Genomic DNA, 17,406 nt, shown 5'->3' with positions numbered 1-17,406 from the left:
TAACCAAAGAAGTGAAAAATCTACACACTGAAAGCTACAGAAAGCTTATGAAAGAAATTGAAGAAGACACAAAAAAATGGGAAAAGATTCCATGCTCCTGGATAGGAAGAACAAATATTGTTAAAATGTTGATACTACCCAAAGCAATCTACATATTCAATGCAATCCCTGTCAAAATAACACCAGCATTCTTCACAGAGCTAGAACAAATAATCCTAAAATTTGTATGGAACCAGAAAAGACTCCGAATAGCCAAAGCAATCATGAAAAAGAAAGCCAAAGCAGGAGGCATCACAATCCTGGACTTCAAGCTATACTACAAAGCTGTAATCATCAAGACAGTATGGTACTGGCACAAGGACAGACACTCAGATCAGTGGAACAGAATAGAGAACCCAGAAATGGACCCACAAATGTATGGCCAACTAATCTCTGACAAAGCAGGAAAGAATAGCCAATGGAACAAAGACAGTCTCTTCAGCAAGTGGTGCTGGGAAAACTGGACAGCAACAATCAGAAGAATGAACCTGGACCACTTTCTTATACCATACAGAAAAATAAACTCAAAATGGATGAAAGACCTAAATGTAAGACAAGAAATCGTCAAAATCCTCGAGGAGAAAGCAGGCAACAACCTTTTTGACCTTGGCCACAGCAACTTCTTACTCAACATGTCTCTGGAGTCAAGGGAAACAAAAGCAAAAATGAACTACTGGGACCTCATCAAAATAAAAAGCTTCTGCACAGCTCAGGAAACAATCAGCAAAACTAAAAGGCAACTGACAGAATGGGAGAAGATATTTGCAAATGACATATCAGATAAAAAGTTAGTATCCAAAATCTAGAAAGAACTTATCAAATGCAACACCCAAAAAACAAAGAATCCAGTGAAGAAATGGGCAAAAGACATGAATAGACATTTCTCCAAAGAAGACATCCAAATGGCCAAACAACACATGGAAAAATGCTCAACATCACTCATCATCAGGGAAATACAAATCAAAACCACCATGAGATACCACCTCACACCTGTTAGAATGGCTAGCATTAACAACTCAGGCAACAACAGATGTTGGTGAGGATGCAGAGAAAGAGGATCTCTTTTGCATTGTTGGTGGGAATGCAAGCTGGTGCAGCCACTCTGGAAAACATTATGGAGGTTCCTCAAAAGACTAAAAATAGAACTACCCTAGACCCAGCAATTGCACTACTAGGTATTTACCCAAAGGATATAGGTATGCTGTTTCGAAGGGGCACATGCACCCCAGTGTTTATAGCAGCACTATCAACAATAGCCAAAGTATGGAAAGAGCCCAAATGTCCATCGATGGATGAATGGATAAAGAAGATGTGGTATATATATATATATACACAATATATACAACAATATATATTGTTGATTACTCAGCAATCAAACAGAATGAAATCTTGTCATTTGCAACTACATGGATGGAACTGGAGGGTATCATGCTAGGTGAAATTCGTCAGTCAGAGAAAGACAAATATCATATGACTTCACTCATATGATGACCTTAAGAGACAAAACAGATGAACATAAGGGAAAGGAAACAAAAATAATATAAAAACAGGGATGGGCTAAATGGGTTAGGCGCACTAAGGAATCTACCCCTGAAATTATTGTTGCACTATATGCTAACTAATTTGGATGTAAATTTAAAAAAATTTAAATTAAAAAAAAGCACAGATAAAACAAAAGTGTAGTAAAAAAGTAAGTAATAAGTTTTGAGTATTTATTAACTTGTTTTAATATAACTTATTTAATTGTAAGTTTATATAATTTAATTTTTGATAATGGCTGTGTTTTAAAAGCGACCAGCAAAATTTCTAAACATTCCTCAATCCTTTCTGGCTAGCTCATAAGGACCGGCTAACATGCAGCGTTATTTTCCACATGAGGTACCTGAGGCACAGAAAGATTAAGCAACTTGTTCAAGGCTGCAGAGCAAACAGAGCACTCCAAAAAGTGTCCTCAGAACCCAATATAGTGCCTGGCGTATACTTGGTGTTCAATAAACAATTGCAGAATACATAAATGAGTACATATTTAATATTATTTTTAAAACATAAAAGGGAAACATCCTAACATTTAAAACGTACACAAAAGAGTGAAATTAACAACTCCTCAAAACTTGCTCATTATTCTAGTAAGACACGCCTTCACTTGCTTACTTAGCAGCGCCGAGCGCTTTTACGAAACACCTGCTCTCTTAAGAGACGTCGCCCAACCCTTTACTACAAGCTTGAGAAGCCGCGCTCTACGTCGCCCCGCCCCATCTCACCGCAAGGCTTCCTGGGAGTGGTAGTCCCCAGTATGGGTGCTCCGGTGGCAGCAGCAAGGCGCGCCTGGCCGCGGAACTACAGAGGGTGGCGCACAGGTCGCGAGGCTTTTCCGCCTCACGTTTCCCTCCCCGCCTGCGCGCCCACCCCAGCTATCATGGCGGCTCCCTTGGCTCTGGTGCTGGTAGTGGCCGTGACCGTGCGGGCGGCCTTGTTCCGCTCCAGTCTGGCCGAATTCATTTCCGAACGGGTGGAGGTGGTGTCCCCACTGAGTTCTTGGAAGAGAGGTGAGGCCACTGGCTGGAGTAGGTGGCCAGGCCCCGCCTGTGCTCTCCTGGCCTCAGTGAATGGGAGGCGGGGGCAGTGGCCTCAAGCACAAGATTCTGAGGGAATTGACCCGCTCTGGCGCCCTCGGGGAGGGTGGGAGGGCGGAGCCTGAGGGCGGGGCTGCCGAGGGGAGGGGGCGTAGGACTGTGGGGCCAGGTTTGGGCCCCAGGGGCCTACTCACCTGAGGCGTGGGGAGCTGAGGGGGTGTGTCCCCCTCGGGTCCTGAGCAGAGGGGCGTGGCCTGAGAAAGGATAGATATAAGAAAAGGGCGTGCTGGGTGGATTGGGATTTGCAGAGGTGATTGGGTTTTGGTGAGGGATTGTAGGTGGTGCTCCCTGGGGTATGGGATAGTGTGTGAGGGGTTCCCTGAGTGAGGGGACCTATCTTGCCTAAGCCAGTAGAGTGAGTGGGTGTGCTTAGACGCGTGTTCTCGGTCTGGGACTTGTACTACAGCATTTCCTACTGTTTCTTAAATTCTTCATCCACTATTTTATACCAGTGCCTACAGTGAGACAGAATTTGTGCTGAAGGATCCACAGGCTCCTGGGAGAGACAGATAGTTATAATCCTTTTTGGAAAATGTTCTTCCCGTGTACATCCAGTTCCTTTCTTGGAGTTTCAACCCTGAAGGAAGTGTCCTCTCTTTTTCCAGTTTCCTAAGGATGTGGGCTGTGAGCTAACTGTTGAGGGATGTAGAATTTGGAAAGCGAGATTAGAGAAAGAATTCCTGGTAGCAGAAGGTAAACAGGACCAAGAAAATGTTGAAGGGTGCAAAATGTACAAAGTGAAGGAGAAATGGGGTAGGGGTTAGGTTAGGGCCAGAATTTAAGACTTATAAAAAAACTTTCTTTAAGTACAGTGTACATCAATGCATGTATAATAAGTGTTGAACTCAGTGAATTTTTATAAACTGTATACACATGTAGCCAGCACCCCTAGCCAGCACCCAGATCAAAAAACAAAACATTACAGGAGTAACAGCACCCCAGAAGTTCTCTTTGTGTCCCTGAACTTTAAATGCTAGAGTTTTGATGTTATCCCATAGACATTCTGGAATGGGGAATGGCATAATGAATGGTTGTTTTATGAATAATTCAAGCTTAGGTTTCTAAAAATACTATATATGAAAGACTATGGTAAGCCTCTGATCCCCAAGTTATTCCGTGTGTTAGATGGTGTTATTTCCCCCATTTTACAGATGAGGAAACCAAAATTTAGAGAAGTTAAGTAATATGCCCAGGTTTCCCAGTTGACAAATGGTGATAAAGGTAGTAGTAATTCTTATGTGTGATGGTGAGAGCTTACACTTGATAATCCTTGCATATAATATTTGCATATAGTTATTTGTTGAACAAACTGAATTGTTTGGGTTGAAGCCACTTGGTTCCTGCTTTCTTCTGGCTACCAAAAGCCCCAAGGCAGTATTAGGCCCTCCTTCCTCTGTTCTCTTAGCACTTTATACATACTTCTATTAAGAGTATGTCTCACTTTTTATTATAATTATTTGTTTATATCTGGTTTCTCCATTGTACTATGAGTTTCTTGCAGGCCAAAACTGTTTTACTCATTACTGAATCCTTTGTGCCTTGCATAGAGTAATTAGTTACATTGTTACTATTAAATAAATGTTGAAGAAAAGAAAACATAAGATCTGGTTACATATAGGAAGGGCAGGGTGAAGGATCCTAAGATGAGGCAATATAATATGATGATTAAGAGCACAGGGTCTGGGATCTTTAAAAGGGTTTGAGTCTTCTTTTGCTTCTCTACATATATCTGTATGATCTCCAACAATAATTTTTCTCATCTGTAAAATAGGAAGTTATAATATGTACCCCATTAAATGAGATAATCCATGTTTAAGCTCTTAGCACAATAATGAAAGCCAAAACAGCTAATTCTAGGATTTTGAATCTAAATAATCAGGAGAACAATTGTGATATTGGCTAAAATAGGTGAGTTAGAAAGGATAGCAGTTAAGTGTTTGATGTATGTATAGGGTGATAGTATGATATTCAGAGGTTTAGGTCTGGAGCTTGGGGCCAGTGTCAGAGCTAGAGGGAGATTTGCTAATCACCTATCTGAATCTGATGGGGTCAGGATAATTATTTGTCCTGTTTTAAGCGGGTTGGTACATCTGTGTCACTTGTCTTCAGAGTATACTTTAAGACGGGATATTTTAAAAAGCAAGTGGGGCGCCTGGGTGGCTCAGTCGGTTGAGCATCCGACTTCGGCTCAGGTCACGATCTCGCGGTCCGTGAGTTCGAGCCCCGCGTCAGGCTCTGTGCTGAGTGCTCAGAGCCTGGAGCCTGTTTCAGATTCTGTGTCTCCCTCTCTCTCTGACCCTCCCCCGTTCATGCTCTGTCTCTCTCTGTCTCAAAAATAAATAAACGTTAAAAAAAAATTAAAAAAAAATAAAATAAAAAGCAAGTGATTGTATTTAACCCTAAAAGGCAGGCATTTAAAAATATTGAAGTAGGAGCCCCTCTGGTTTCACATGACATTCATTCATTCCACATGAGTTTTTTGAGTGACCAGTTGTTTGGGTGAAGGACTGTGAATCCAAATAGATTTTGCTTGACTGTAACCATAGAGTGATTTTTAATGGGAATAAATGAGAAGTTGTAAACTTGGAGGAGATGATTCTTGTCTTCAAATATCTGAAGGGTTTTAACTTGGCATGTTGTCAGTTCTTTCATGTGCAGATGACAGAATCCAAACTCAAACTGCGCAAATTATAATAAAAAGTGAACTTATTGGCCTACATAACAGAACAATTCAGGCAGGGTAGATGGTGACTTCAAATCTAGCTAGATACTCAATGATCTCATCATGACTAACTCTTTCTCTGTCTTGGCATTGACTGCATTCAGGAGGGCTCTTCTTGGGTATTGGCAAGATTGGCCCCAATAGTCTCTGACTTTTATATCCTCACAGTGTCAGGTCCAGTGGAAGGAGAGTGACTGTTCTTCAACAAACATAACGAAAGCCTTGGAATTGAGTCACATTGAACTTATTTGGGTTATATGCCAATTCTTAAGCCAATTACTGTGGTCAGCCTAAGTCATGTATCCATATACATACTATGTGTATCCTACTGGCTGGCTCAGTTGGTGGAGCGTGTGACTCTGGATCTTGGGATTGTGGGTTTGTGCTCCATGTTGGGTGTAGAGATTACTTAATAAAACCTTAAAAATAATATCTATCTATCTACATCTTTGGAGAGGGGACAACCTTCCAAACTATGGAAGAGGGGGCATCCTATAGGAAGACCAGAGTGCTATTACCAGAAGAGGGGGAAATTGATCCTGGGTAGGTGAAAATAACGGATACCCATTATAATAGGAAAGACATTTTTTCTATGTCATTCATTTCTACAGACCCATCAGTTTATTTGGTAGTCCAACTAAAATTTATATAAATATTCTACTTGACAAAAATGCAAGCATGTGCTTCTCAGACAGTAACTAACACTAATATAGTGCTTTCTATATGACAGGCACTGTTCTAAGCATTTTAGATATGTCTAAGAACTAATTTAATCACCACAGTGGCCCTAAGATGTAAATAGTTTTATGTGTAAATACCCCATTTTATAGATGAGAAAATGGAAGCACAGAGAGATTAAGTCACATACATAATGTTTTGTGTGAATAGCTGGCAGTCTTTAGGTGTTGCTGTTCCACCAGAGTGCACTCTATACCATCTTGCATAGAAATCTGTCAGAAATAATTTTGGAACTTTTTTTTTAATCATATATTTTTCAATCATATTTTAATCAAATATATCATATATATTTTTTAATCATATATATTCCTCAGCCTTTGCTCTAATGATTAGGAATCAATATGGGCTTAGCTTCTTCAGTTTAGGGTAGAGCCCAAGCTATAAGTGCTTATTTAGAAACCCACCTCCAATGCAGCTATGAGGGTCAGGGTCAGGAAGAACACTTCTGATAGCACTACTTTAAAAAAACCAGAACTTTTATTGTTAAACAAAATGGAGAATTAATAAACCACACATAACAATGTATTGCACAGTGAATTATTATAAGCAAAACACATTTGTAGGCATCATCCAAATCAAGAATCAGAACTTTGTCACTTATTCCAGAAGCCCTTATGTATGCCCCATTTTAGGCACAGCCCCTCAGCGCCTTCATTAAATAACCATTATCCTGACTTTTATAGTCATGAGATCTTTTTTTTTTTTTTAATTTATTTATTTTGAGAGAGACAGAGACAGTGCAAGTTGGGGAGGTACAGAGAGAGAGGGAGACAGAGAATCCCAAGCAGGCTCTGTACTGTCTGCTTGGAGCCTGACGTGGGGCTTGAACTTATGAAACTGTGAGATCATAACCTGAGCTGAAACCAAGAGTCAGATGTTTGATTGAGCCACCCAGGTGCCCCCATGACATCTTTTTTTTTTTTTTTTAAGTTTGTTTGTTTGTTTGTTTAGAGAGAGAGAGAGAACAAGCCGGGGAGGGGTAGAGAGAAGGAGAGTGTGAGAATCCCAAGCAGGCTCCACACTGTCAGCACAGCCCCCGACATGGGACTTGAACTCATGAACCATGAGATCATGACCTGAGCTGAAATCAGGAGTTGGATGCTTAACCATCTGAACCATCCAGGCATCCCTATACTTATGACATTTTTACAGCCTCTTTGTTTTATTGCTCTAATGAGTGTCCCTAGTTGCTATAGCTTAGTGTTGCCCTTAAACGTTTTTATATGTGGTTTAAGTCTCCCCTAATCTTTAAGGTCCCCATCCATACCATCCTTTTTTTATCTGTTGAAGAACCCAGACCATTTGACCTCTAGTGTTTCCCATAGTTTGGACTTTACTGATTGTATATTCATGGTTCAGTTTAACATATTCGTGTGTTCATTGTGTTTCCTGCAAATTGGCAGTGGGATCCAGAGACTGGATACCACTACTTTTTTTGTTTTTTAGCTTTTTACTTGAAATAATTTTATATTTACAAAACATTTGCAAAGATAGTACAGAGATGCCATGTATACCCTTCATCCAGCTTCCCTTCATGTTTACATCCTGCATAATTAGAGTACATTGATCAGAACTAAGACAATACTAAGACAATAATGTCCATATAATACCATTAAACAAATTGTAGTTGCTCAGAGTTTACCATTTTCCCACTATTCTTTTCCTGTTCCAGCATCTGATTTAGGATCATATATTGCATTTAGTGGTGGGCCCTCATTCTTTTTCTATTGGTGAGAGTTCCTCAGCTTTGCCTTGTCTTTTATGACTGTGACACTTTTGAAACATACTGGTCAAGTATTGTACAAACAATGTCTCCCAATTTGGGTTTGTCTAATGTTTCTCATAGTAAGATTGAGATCGTGGATTTTGGGGAAAAGTCCCACTGAAATGATGTGATCTTCTCAATGTATTGGATCGAGGTACCTCATATTGAAATGGCTTATTACTGATGGTGTTAACCTTAATCCCTTGGTTATGATAGTATCTGCCTGGTTTCTCCACTGTAAAGTTACTATTTTCCCTTTTTAATTTATAAACATTTGGGGGATATATGTAGGGGCTCTGTATATATCTTGTGTCTCTCTAAAGTTTTTACTCACTACTTTTTGCACTTATGGGTTGATGATCTTGCCTGCAGCAGTCATTACTATGGTGTTCTAATGATGACTTTTCTATTGCCCTCATTCCTTCTTCGTTATGAATTGGAATCTTCTGTAAGGAAGAGTTGTCCCTTCTTCCTTATTTATTTAACATCTGTTTGGACTTATAGGTATTTATTTTATTCTCTGGATTATAATCCATATTATCTTTATTTTGATGCTCAAAATCTTTGGCCATTGCAACCTCTTTCAGGTTGACTCCTTTGTCCTTGGACATACTTTCCTCACTATTTTGTTTGTTTGTTTGTTTTGTTTTGTTCTGGTGTTTTTAATACTTCATTACTTTCTGGAACCACAAGATGCTTTAGTCTTACCTTATTTTTCTCTTGGTCTAGCCCTGGAATTGACCACTTCTCCAAGGAATCCTGGTTTCTTTTATTGAAAAAAGTTATTTAGAAAGCAAGTTCTGGATGCTAGGTGTGTTCATTGCTATGGGAATGACACGGTCTCTTGGGCCTTCTGGGCTAGAAATATAGATACTACTTGTTTTGAACAAGCTTAATGCATGCCCTTCTTGATATGGGAAGCTCAAAGACCATGTTTGCCTTTTTTTTTTTTTTTTAATGATTATTTTTGAGAGAGAGAAAGCGTGAGTGAGTGAGCGTGAGTGGGGGAGGGGCATAGAGAGAGAGGGAGACACAGAATGTGATACAGACTTCAGGCACTGAGCTGTCAGCACAGAGCCCGACACAAGGCTCAAACGCATGAACCCCGAGATCATGACCTGAGCTGAAGTCAGAAGCTTAACCGACAGGCGCCCCAGACAATGTTTGTCTTATGCTACATAATATGTTTTTATTATCACCCATAAGAAAAATATGTAAAGGTAACTAAATAAGAATTTTTACTTCATGGGATTTATCAGTTAAGAGTTGAGACACTTGGGGTACCTGGGTGGCTTATTTGGTTAAGCATCCTACTTCAGCTCAGGTCATGATCTCGCAGTTTGTGAGTTCAAGCCCCACGTCGGGGTCTGTGCTGACAGCTCAGAGCCTGGAGTCTGCTTCAGATTCTGTGTCTCCCTCTCTCTCTGCTCTTCCCCCGCTCATGCTCTGTCTCTCTCTCCTTCAAAAATAAATACACATTAAAAAAAAAAAAAGAGTTGAGATACTTTATTGGGGTGCCTGGCTGGCTCAGTTGGTAGAGTATGTCTCTTGATCTTGGGGTTGTAAGTTCAAGTCTCACGTTGGGTATAGACATTACTTAAAAATAAAATCTTAAAAAAAAAAAAGAGTTGAGACCCTATAAAAAAAACCCTTGTATTTTAGAATAGTCAGCAATAATTAATTAGTTTTTATGGTCAACTATTCTGAAGCATTAGTTGTTGGATAATAATCCCATGAAGCTGAAATTTTATTCAATTTATCTGGTGTAGTTTTTACAGGTGTTATTTTGGGGGGTACTCTAGGAAAAAGAATGGCTTAAAGCTATGAGTTCTTTGTATTGTTTTGAGTATTTTGTTTTTCTCCCCAAACAGACATTTTATGAAACCTATGTTAAAATGTTCCCAGCAAAATATTATTGGAACATCGTTATATATGTTAGAATTTGGGGCCCTGGTTTTTCTTTTATACATGCAGTAAATTCACCATCACATTCTAGAGGATTTTGTTACTCTGTAATTCAGATGTTCCCAAATGTACTGCAGACCATGCCAAAGTTTTCAATCATGTGCACCAGAGTAATGACATTATAAGTTTATCATAAATATCAATGTATTCAAGTAAAAATATTTTGAGTTGATGCTCTTCCTACACTTTTTAATGTTATAGATGGTGGGAGTAAATGATAATTTGTTTGTTTTTTAATGTTTCCATGAGGTTAACTCTTTCCTTAGATCAATTATTTATTAAGTAATATGAGGTCATATTTAATCATCATGATAGCAGTGCCACATTCTAAGCACTTGCCAGAAAACACATTAACAAATTTTGAGGTGTACAATATCCTAGCAAAAGCATATCTGAGAGAAATTACATTTTAGACAATTGCCTAAAAAGTATGCAATCTCCCTCTGGATTAAACCAGTGGAGAGTGATGTCTATGGACAGCATCTTACTGGTCCTCTGTTGAATTGCTTTTACTGCTCTGTGGTAGGATGCCATTGACTTAGGTGGGGAGTTGCCCTGTGAAGTGGCCTGATGAATCATCTCCTGGGGTCTCCAGTTAAGCTGTTAGTGAAGGGTTGAATAGTTGTGTTACACAGCAACCTCTTTATGTGGCTCCGTGGGGCAAATTTCTTTCTGGTCCTAGTATAAGGACCAGTTATAGCTGTCTTGAGCAATAGCTTTTTTTATTTTAACAGCCAGTATGAACTCTGTAACTGATTAAGTTTCCTTCTAGGGTGGGTCCATTTAAGGCCCACTCATTATAAATATATATTTTTGGAACAGGCTTTGTAACTTTGATTTTGTTTTATTTATCTTTGAATAGGTAATTCTATCACAGGATTCAGAAACCAGTGGTGCAAAAGGCTATATGATTAAAAGGCACCTTTCCATACCACTTTCCTATAACCACCCACTTGTGTTCCCTGGAGGGACCAGATTCTTACGTATATCAGTTTCTTACATGTACTTCTGAGATTTTAGGCATATATAAGCTCATACCTTTTATAGTTTTTTGCGTGTCCGTTTATGTTTTTTCTTATCCTTCACTCATTCTTTTAAAATTAAATTTCCATGGGGCGCCTGGGTGGCGCAGTCGGTTAAGCGTCCGACTTCAGCCAGGTCACGATCTCGCAGTCCGTGAGTTCGAGCCCCGCGTCAGGCTCTGGGCTGATGGCTCGGAGCCTGGAGCCTGTTTCCGATTCTGTGTCTCCCTCTCTCTCTGCCCCTCCCCCGTTCATGCTCTGTCTCTCTCTGTCCCAAAAATAAATAAAAAATGTTGAAAAAAAAAATTAAAAAAAAAAAATAAATAAAATAAAATAAAATTAAATTTCCTGTTTCTTTCTAATAATTATGAAATAGTGCTCATTGCTAAAGATTCAGAAAATGAAGAAAAGGTAAAAGAAACTAAACATCTTCTGTAATCTTATCAGCAGAGATGGTTGCTGTATTTTAAATTTTTATTTATTTTGTTTAATGCCTAAGGTTTATGTTTAATTTGAGGCATTTCTCATTGAATACATATTCATTTTCTCTCAAATAAATGGATCAAGGCTTATAAATATTTAAAATATTTACTTAAAATAAATATTTAAAATAAGTATTTAAAATAAAATTTGATCATACTGACATACTGTGTTATGACCTGCTTTTCATTTAAGAGTATTTCATGGCCATCTTTCTTTTAGTAAATGCATATCTGTAATGTGCTTTTTTATTTTAACTCTTAATTTTGAAATAATTTTAGATTTCAAAAAGTTGCAAAAATGGTACAGAATTCCTGTTTACCCGGTACTCAACTTCTTCTAATGTTAACATCCTTCATAACCATAGTACACTGACCTAGCCCAGAAAATTATTATTCATACAATACTAATAACTAATCTGTTATTAGAATTTTATCAGTTATACCAGTAATGTCATTTTTATGGTCCAAGATTCAGTCCACAGTCCCACACTGCATTCAGTTATTATGTATCCTTAGTCTCTTCCAATCTGGGACACTTCCTCAGTCTTAATTTTTTTTAAGTTTATTTATTTTGAGAGAGAGAGGGAGACAGAGAATCCCAAGCAGGCTCTGAGCTGTCAGTGCAGATCCTGACATGGGGCTCAAATCTCATGAACCATGAGATCATGACCTGAGCAGAAATCAAGAGTCAGATGCTTAGCTGACTGCGCCCCCAGGGCACCCCTCAGTCTTAACATTTTTGAAGTGCACTGGCCGGCTATTTTGTCTCTCAATTTGGGTTTTCCTGATGTTTTCTCATGATTAGATTGAAATTATGCTTTTTTGGCCAGGGTACCACATTTTTGGCAAGGGTACCACATTTTTGGCATACGGACTACAGAAGTGTTTATCCCCATCTCAGTGAATCATTTCAGGAGGTACTTGATGTTGATAGTGTGAACTGTCCAACGTTATTACTGGTGATGTTAACTTTGGTCACACAATTAAGGTAGTGAGTGCCAAGTTTGTCCATATAAAATTATTTCCCCCCTTGCAAATATGGCTTCTCATCATATTTTTTCTCCCTGATTTTAGTATCACTTGATGATCTTGCCTTTCACAATTATTACTGTGAGGTCTCCCAAATGGTGATTTTCTATTTCCATCTTTCCTTCTACATTTGATACTTATAGTTCTCTGTAAGGAAGAGCTTTCTTTGCTCATCCACTTATTTATATTCATTTATATCATAGTATAATTTTTAACTATGAAATGTTTCTATGTATCTATCCACACATCCACATATATACATATCATAATTTATTTAGATAAATCTCTATTAATGGACATTGAGATGATGATTATTATTTTAATATTTATTTATTTTTGAGAGAGAGACAGAGTGAGAGTGGAGAGGGGCAGAGAGAGAGGGAGACACAGAATCCGAAGCAGGCTCCAGGCTCTGAGCTGTCAGCACAGGGCCCGAGGTGGGCTGGGCTCGAACTCACTAACAGCAAGATCATGACCTGAGCCAAAGTCAGATGCTTAACCAGTTGAGCCACCCAGGCACCCCTGGGATTATTTTTTTAAGTTTATTTATTTTGAGAAAGAGAGCTAATGCACAAGTGGGGGAGGGGCAGAGAGTGAGAGAGAGAGAGAGAGAGAGAGAGAGAGAGAGAACAGAGAGGATCCCAAGCAGGCTCTCCACTGTTAGCACGGAGCTGAACGTGGGGCTGGTCATGACCTGAGCCAAAGTTGGACGCTTAATTGACTGAGCTACCCAGGCGTCCCAAGGAATTATTTTTATTTTTTTAATGCTCTGAGCACCATAATGAACATACAGTTATTTCCCTAAGATAAATTGCCCTAAGAACAATCATTTCAGTGTCAAAAGTACTTAAAAAGTACATATTTCCCTGTAGAAAATTTAATACAAATGTCACTCAAGCAACATATGAAAGTGCCCATTTCCCCACACTAGGGACAACATTTCTCAACTTCTAATATGTTGTCTTATTATTTTGGGGAATGTGGCAAAATATACATAAAGGAAACACTTTTTAGAGTGGGTGGAAATTACAGTGAGATCAAAGAAAGCTCATAGTTTAACAAAATTTTCTCCTGAGAGCTGCCCCACAGTGAAAATAGATGCTCTGTATGGAAAAAAGTTTCATGTCATCTGAAATGTTCAAATCAAGATTTAAAGCCACTTGCTGGGATTGAGGTAAAGGGGGTTGGACAAACTGTGAGGCCCTTCTTGTTCCTGGGAGTATCTAATACATTGGTCTCTGGCCATCTGCATATGTCTCTGAACTTGGATGAAGTGAAGTGAACTTGGATGTCTTACTTTTCAGTGGTTGAAGGCCTTTCACTGTTGGACTTGGGAGTGTCTCCGTATTCTGGAGCAGTATTTCATGAAGTAAGTGTTCTTGTTTTCTTTTCTGGGTATTAAGAGTAGTTTATAGTGACAAATACCAAAGCCTAACCTCCATTTTGTACAAACGTTTGAAAAAGTCTATTTTTGAAAATCATATTTAGAAACAGACCTTTTTTAGATGTCCTCTGCATAAGAAGGAGGTTTCACAACTGCAGTGGAAATGATCCAGATCAAGATTGTGATCTGCGGAAGCAGATGAGACTTCTGTAGAAGTTACCATTTCTATTGGCAAATAAATCATAAACAGTTCCCAGTGCACAAATAAGTTGTATGCTAATTGGCCTGTAATTGGTTCTTTGAAACATGCTTTTCCATGAAAACTGTGTTAGCAATGCTGGTTTCTTAGAAAGTCACAAAAGCCTGTTTAACCCATAAAACTAGGTCTTAAGAATGCTAAAGTCATTGTTAGGTCACCATCATCCTTGCGTGGGCTCCTGCAACAGCTTCCTGACAAGTCTTGCTCCATTCGGTCTTGCTCCTTTACTTTTAATTCTGCAGTCAGAGTCATCTTTCTGAAATGTGAATCTGATTTTGTCAGCTCACCACTGAACTCAGGATAAAATCCAAACACCTTAGGGAGTATACAAAGCCCTGTGGGCCCTGTTTACCACATTAACCACATTTCTTTCCACTCTCACCTCCCCATTATTATTGGTTACATCGTTTTCAAGTACAAGTCTTCTCATTTGAAATTTTAACCCCTCAGTTTTACAGTTGTCTCCCTCATACATACTTTGAGAACAAATTTGTTTGTTTGTTTGTTTGTTTGTTTGTTTGTTTGTTTTTTCTGTCTAGTGTTTTGAAAGCATTCAGCTTGGTTCTCATGGAAATAACAACAGGCTTTTGCATTCATATTAGTTAGCTTGTATTACTGTCTAACTGAGCCACAATAATAAGAGCAGCTAGCAGAAACAGGGACAATTTAAGACTCTTAATAAGCACACAATTCAGTTATTGGAAACAGATATGTGTGGGCATATAAAAGCATAGCCCACTAGCCACAAGGGCCCAGTGTGGAGGAGGCCTTGGGCAGTATGTTTTCTAGACAGAATAGGAACTCCCTGAGAGAGTTCTCACATACATTCATAATGCTCCAGCACTGTATTCTCTCTTACCTGTGTTTCTTTGCTCATGTTCTTGTCTCCTTATGGAAGGCTATTCTTCCCTCTTTTTGTGATTAGCTTTACTATTTAGGTATTAGCTTAGAGTTTACCTCCTTCTAGAAACCGCTCTTCCTGAACATCTTCCAAAGCATCTTATGCTTATACTTTTAATGGCTCATATCATACTCTTGAAATTGCCTCTGTACTTGTTTTACCTAGTATGATATATGTTCCTCAGAACAGGCACTGGCACCTTTTCATTAAGTATTCCTAGTACCTAGTCCTGTATCTACAGATGTATTCCAATCCCTCCCTTCCTTCTGTCTTTTAATAAAGATTTGTTAAGTACATACCAAATGCCAGCTACCCTGGTAGGTGTTAGGGATACAAAACAAGACACGGTCCTTGGCCTCATGGTACTTATTTCTGAGAGCACAGAGAAAAAAAAAAAAGTTAGTAAAAAGAAAACAGATTTCAGAGCAAAGAATATTACCAGAAGTAAAGAAGTTTATTGCATAATGATAAGGGGGCCAATTCTCAAGAGAACATAATAATCCTAATGTGTATGCACCTAATAACAGAGTTTCTTTTTTTTTTTTTTTTTAATTTTTTTTTTCAACGTTTTTTATTTATTTTTGGGACAGAGAGAGACAGAGCATGAACGGGGGAGGGGCAGAGAGAGAGGGAGACACAGAATCGGAAACAGGCTCCAGGCTCCGAGCCATCAGCCCAGAGCCTGACGCGGGGCTCGAACTCACGGACTGCGAGATCGTGACCTGGCTGAAGTCGGACGCTTAACCGACTGCGCCACCCAGGCGCCCCAACAGAGTTTCAAAATACATGGAAACTGACAGAACTGCAAGGAGAAATAGACAAATCCACAATTATAGTCAGAGGTTTCAATATCCTTCTCTCAGGGATTCATAGGACAAGCAGACAAAATCAACAAGGCTGTAGAAGCCTTGAATAGCATGTCAACCAACTTGACCTCATTGACATTTATAGAACATTCTGTCCAACAACAGTAAAACACATAATCTTTTCAAGTGTACATGGAACATCTGCAAGATAGACCATATTCTGGGTCATAAAACAAGGCTTAATGAATTTAAAAGGATTGAAGTCATAGAAAGTATATTCTTTGACCACAATAGAATTAAATAAAAAACTAATACCAGAAAGATGTCTGGAAAGTCCCCAAATATTTGGAAACTAAGTATTCTCCTCAATAACCCATGGATCAAAGAAGAAATCAGAAGGGAAATTAGAAAGTATTAGAACTGAATGAAAATGAAAGCACAACCTATTGAAATATGTGGGATGTCAGTAAGCAGTACTCGGGGGAAATATATAGTGCTAAATGCCTATATTGGAAAAGAAGAAAGGTCTCAAACTGATGACCTCTGTTTCTACCTTAAGAAACTAGGAAAAGATGGGCACAAAAACAGATCAATGGAACAGAATAGAGAACCCAGAAATGGACCCACAAACGTATGGCCAACTAATCTCTGACAAAGCAGGAAAGAATATCCAATGGAATAAAGACAGTCTCTTCAGCAAATGGTGCTGGAAAAACTGGACAGCGACATGCAGAAGAATGAACCTGGACTACTTTCTTACACCATACAGAAAAATAAACTCAAAATGGATGAAAGACCTAAATGTAAGACAAGAAACCATCAAAATCCTTGAGGAGAAAGCAGGCAACAACCTCTTTGACCTTGGCCACAGCAACTTCTTACTCAACATGTCTCTGGAGTCAAGGGAAACAAAAGCAAAAATGAACTACTGGGACCTCATCAAAATAAAAAGCTTCTGCACAGCTCAGGAAACAATCAGCAAAACTAAAAGGCAACTGACAGGATGGGAGAAGATATTTGCAAATGACATATCAGATAAAAGGTTAGTATCCAAAATCTAGAAAGAGCTTATCAAATTCAACACCCAAAAAACAAATAATCCAGTGAAGAAATGGGCAAAAGACATGAATAGACACTTCTCCAAAGAAGACATCCAAATGGCCAACCGACACATGGAAAAATGCTCAACATCACTCATCATCAGGGAAATACAAATCAAAACCACCATGAGATACCACCTCACACCTGTCAGAATGGCTAACATTAACAACTCAGGCAACAACAGATGTTGGTGAGGATGCGGAGAAAGAGGATCTCTTTCGCATTGTTGGTGAGAATGCAAGCTGGTGCAGCCACTCTGGAGAATAGTATGGAGGTTCCTCAAAAGACTAAAAATAGAACTACCCTAGACCCAGCAATTGCACTACTAGGTATTTACCCAAAGGATATAGGTATGCTGTTTCGAAGGGGCACATGCACCCCCATGTTTATAGCAGCACTATCAACAATAGCCAAAGTATGGAAAGAGCCCAAATGTCCATTGATGGATGAATGGATAAAGAAGATGTGGTATATATATACAATGGAGTATTAATCAGCAATCAAACAGAATGAAATCTTGCCATTTGCAACTGCGTGGATGGAACTAGAGGGTATTATGC

General features: G+C 39.0%; 1 protein-coding gene across 1 annotated transcript in view; it reads left to right on the top strand.

The window, feature by feature from the left end:
• Window positions 1-2,423: 2,423 nt before the first annotated feature.
• PIGU (phosphatidylinositol glycan anchor biosynthesis class U) overlaps window positions 2,424-17,406 on the top strand; it is an 84,160-nt gene continuing 69,177 nt past the window's right edge. The window contains exons 1-2 of the mRNA XM_058685357.1: window positions 2,424-2,585; window positions 13,700-13,764. Coding sequence (XP_058541340.1) covers window positions 2,456-2,585; window positions 13,700-13,764 — 195 coding nt within the window. The 5' untranslated portion in view covers window positions 2,424-2,455. The remainder of the gene's footprint in view (window positions 2,586-13,699; window positions 13,765-17,406) is intronic.

Source organism: Neofelis nebulosa, chromosome 9 (genome assembly GCF_028018385.1).
Source record: "Neofelis nebulosa isolate mNeoNeb1 chromosome 9, mNeoNeb1.pri, whole genome shotgun sequence".
NCBI lineage: Eukaryota > Metazoa > Chordata > Mammalia > Carnivora > Felidae > Neofelis > Neofelis nebulosa.
This window is presented reverse-complemented; position numbering and strand designations above follow the sequence as displayed.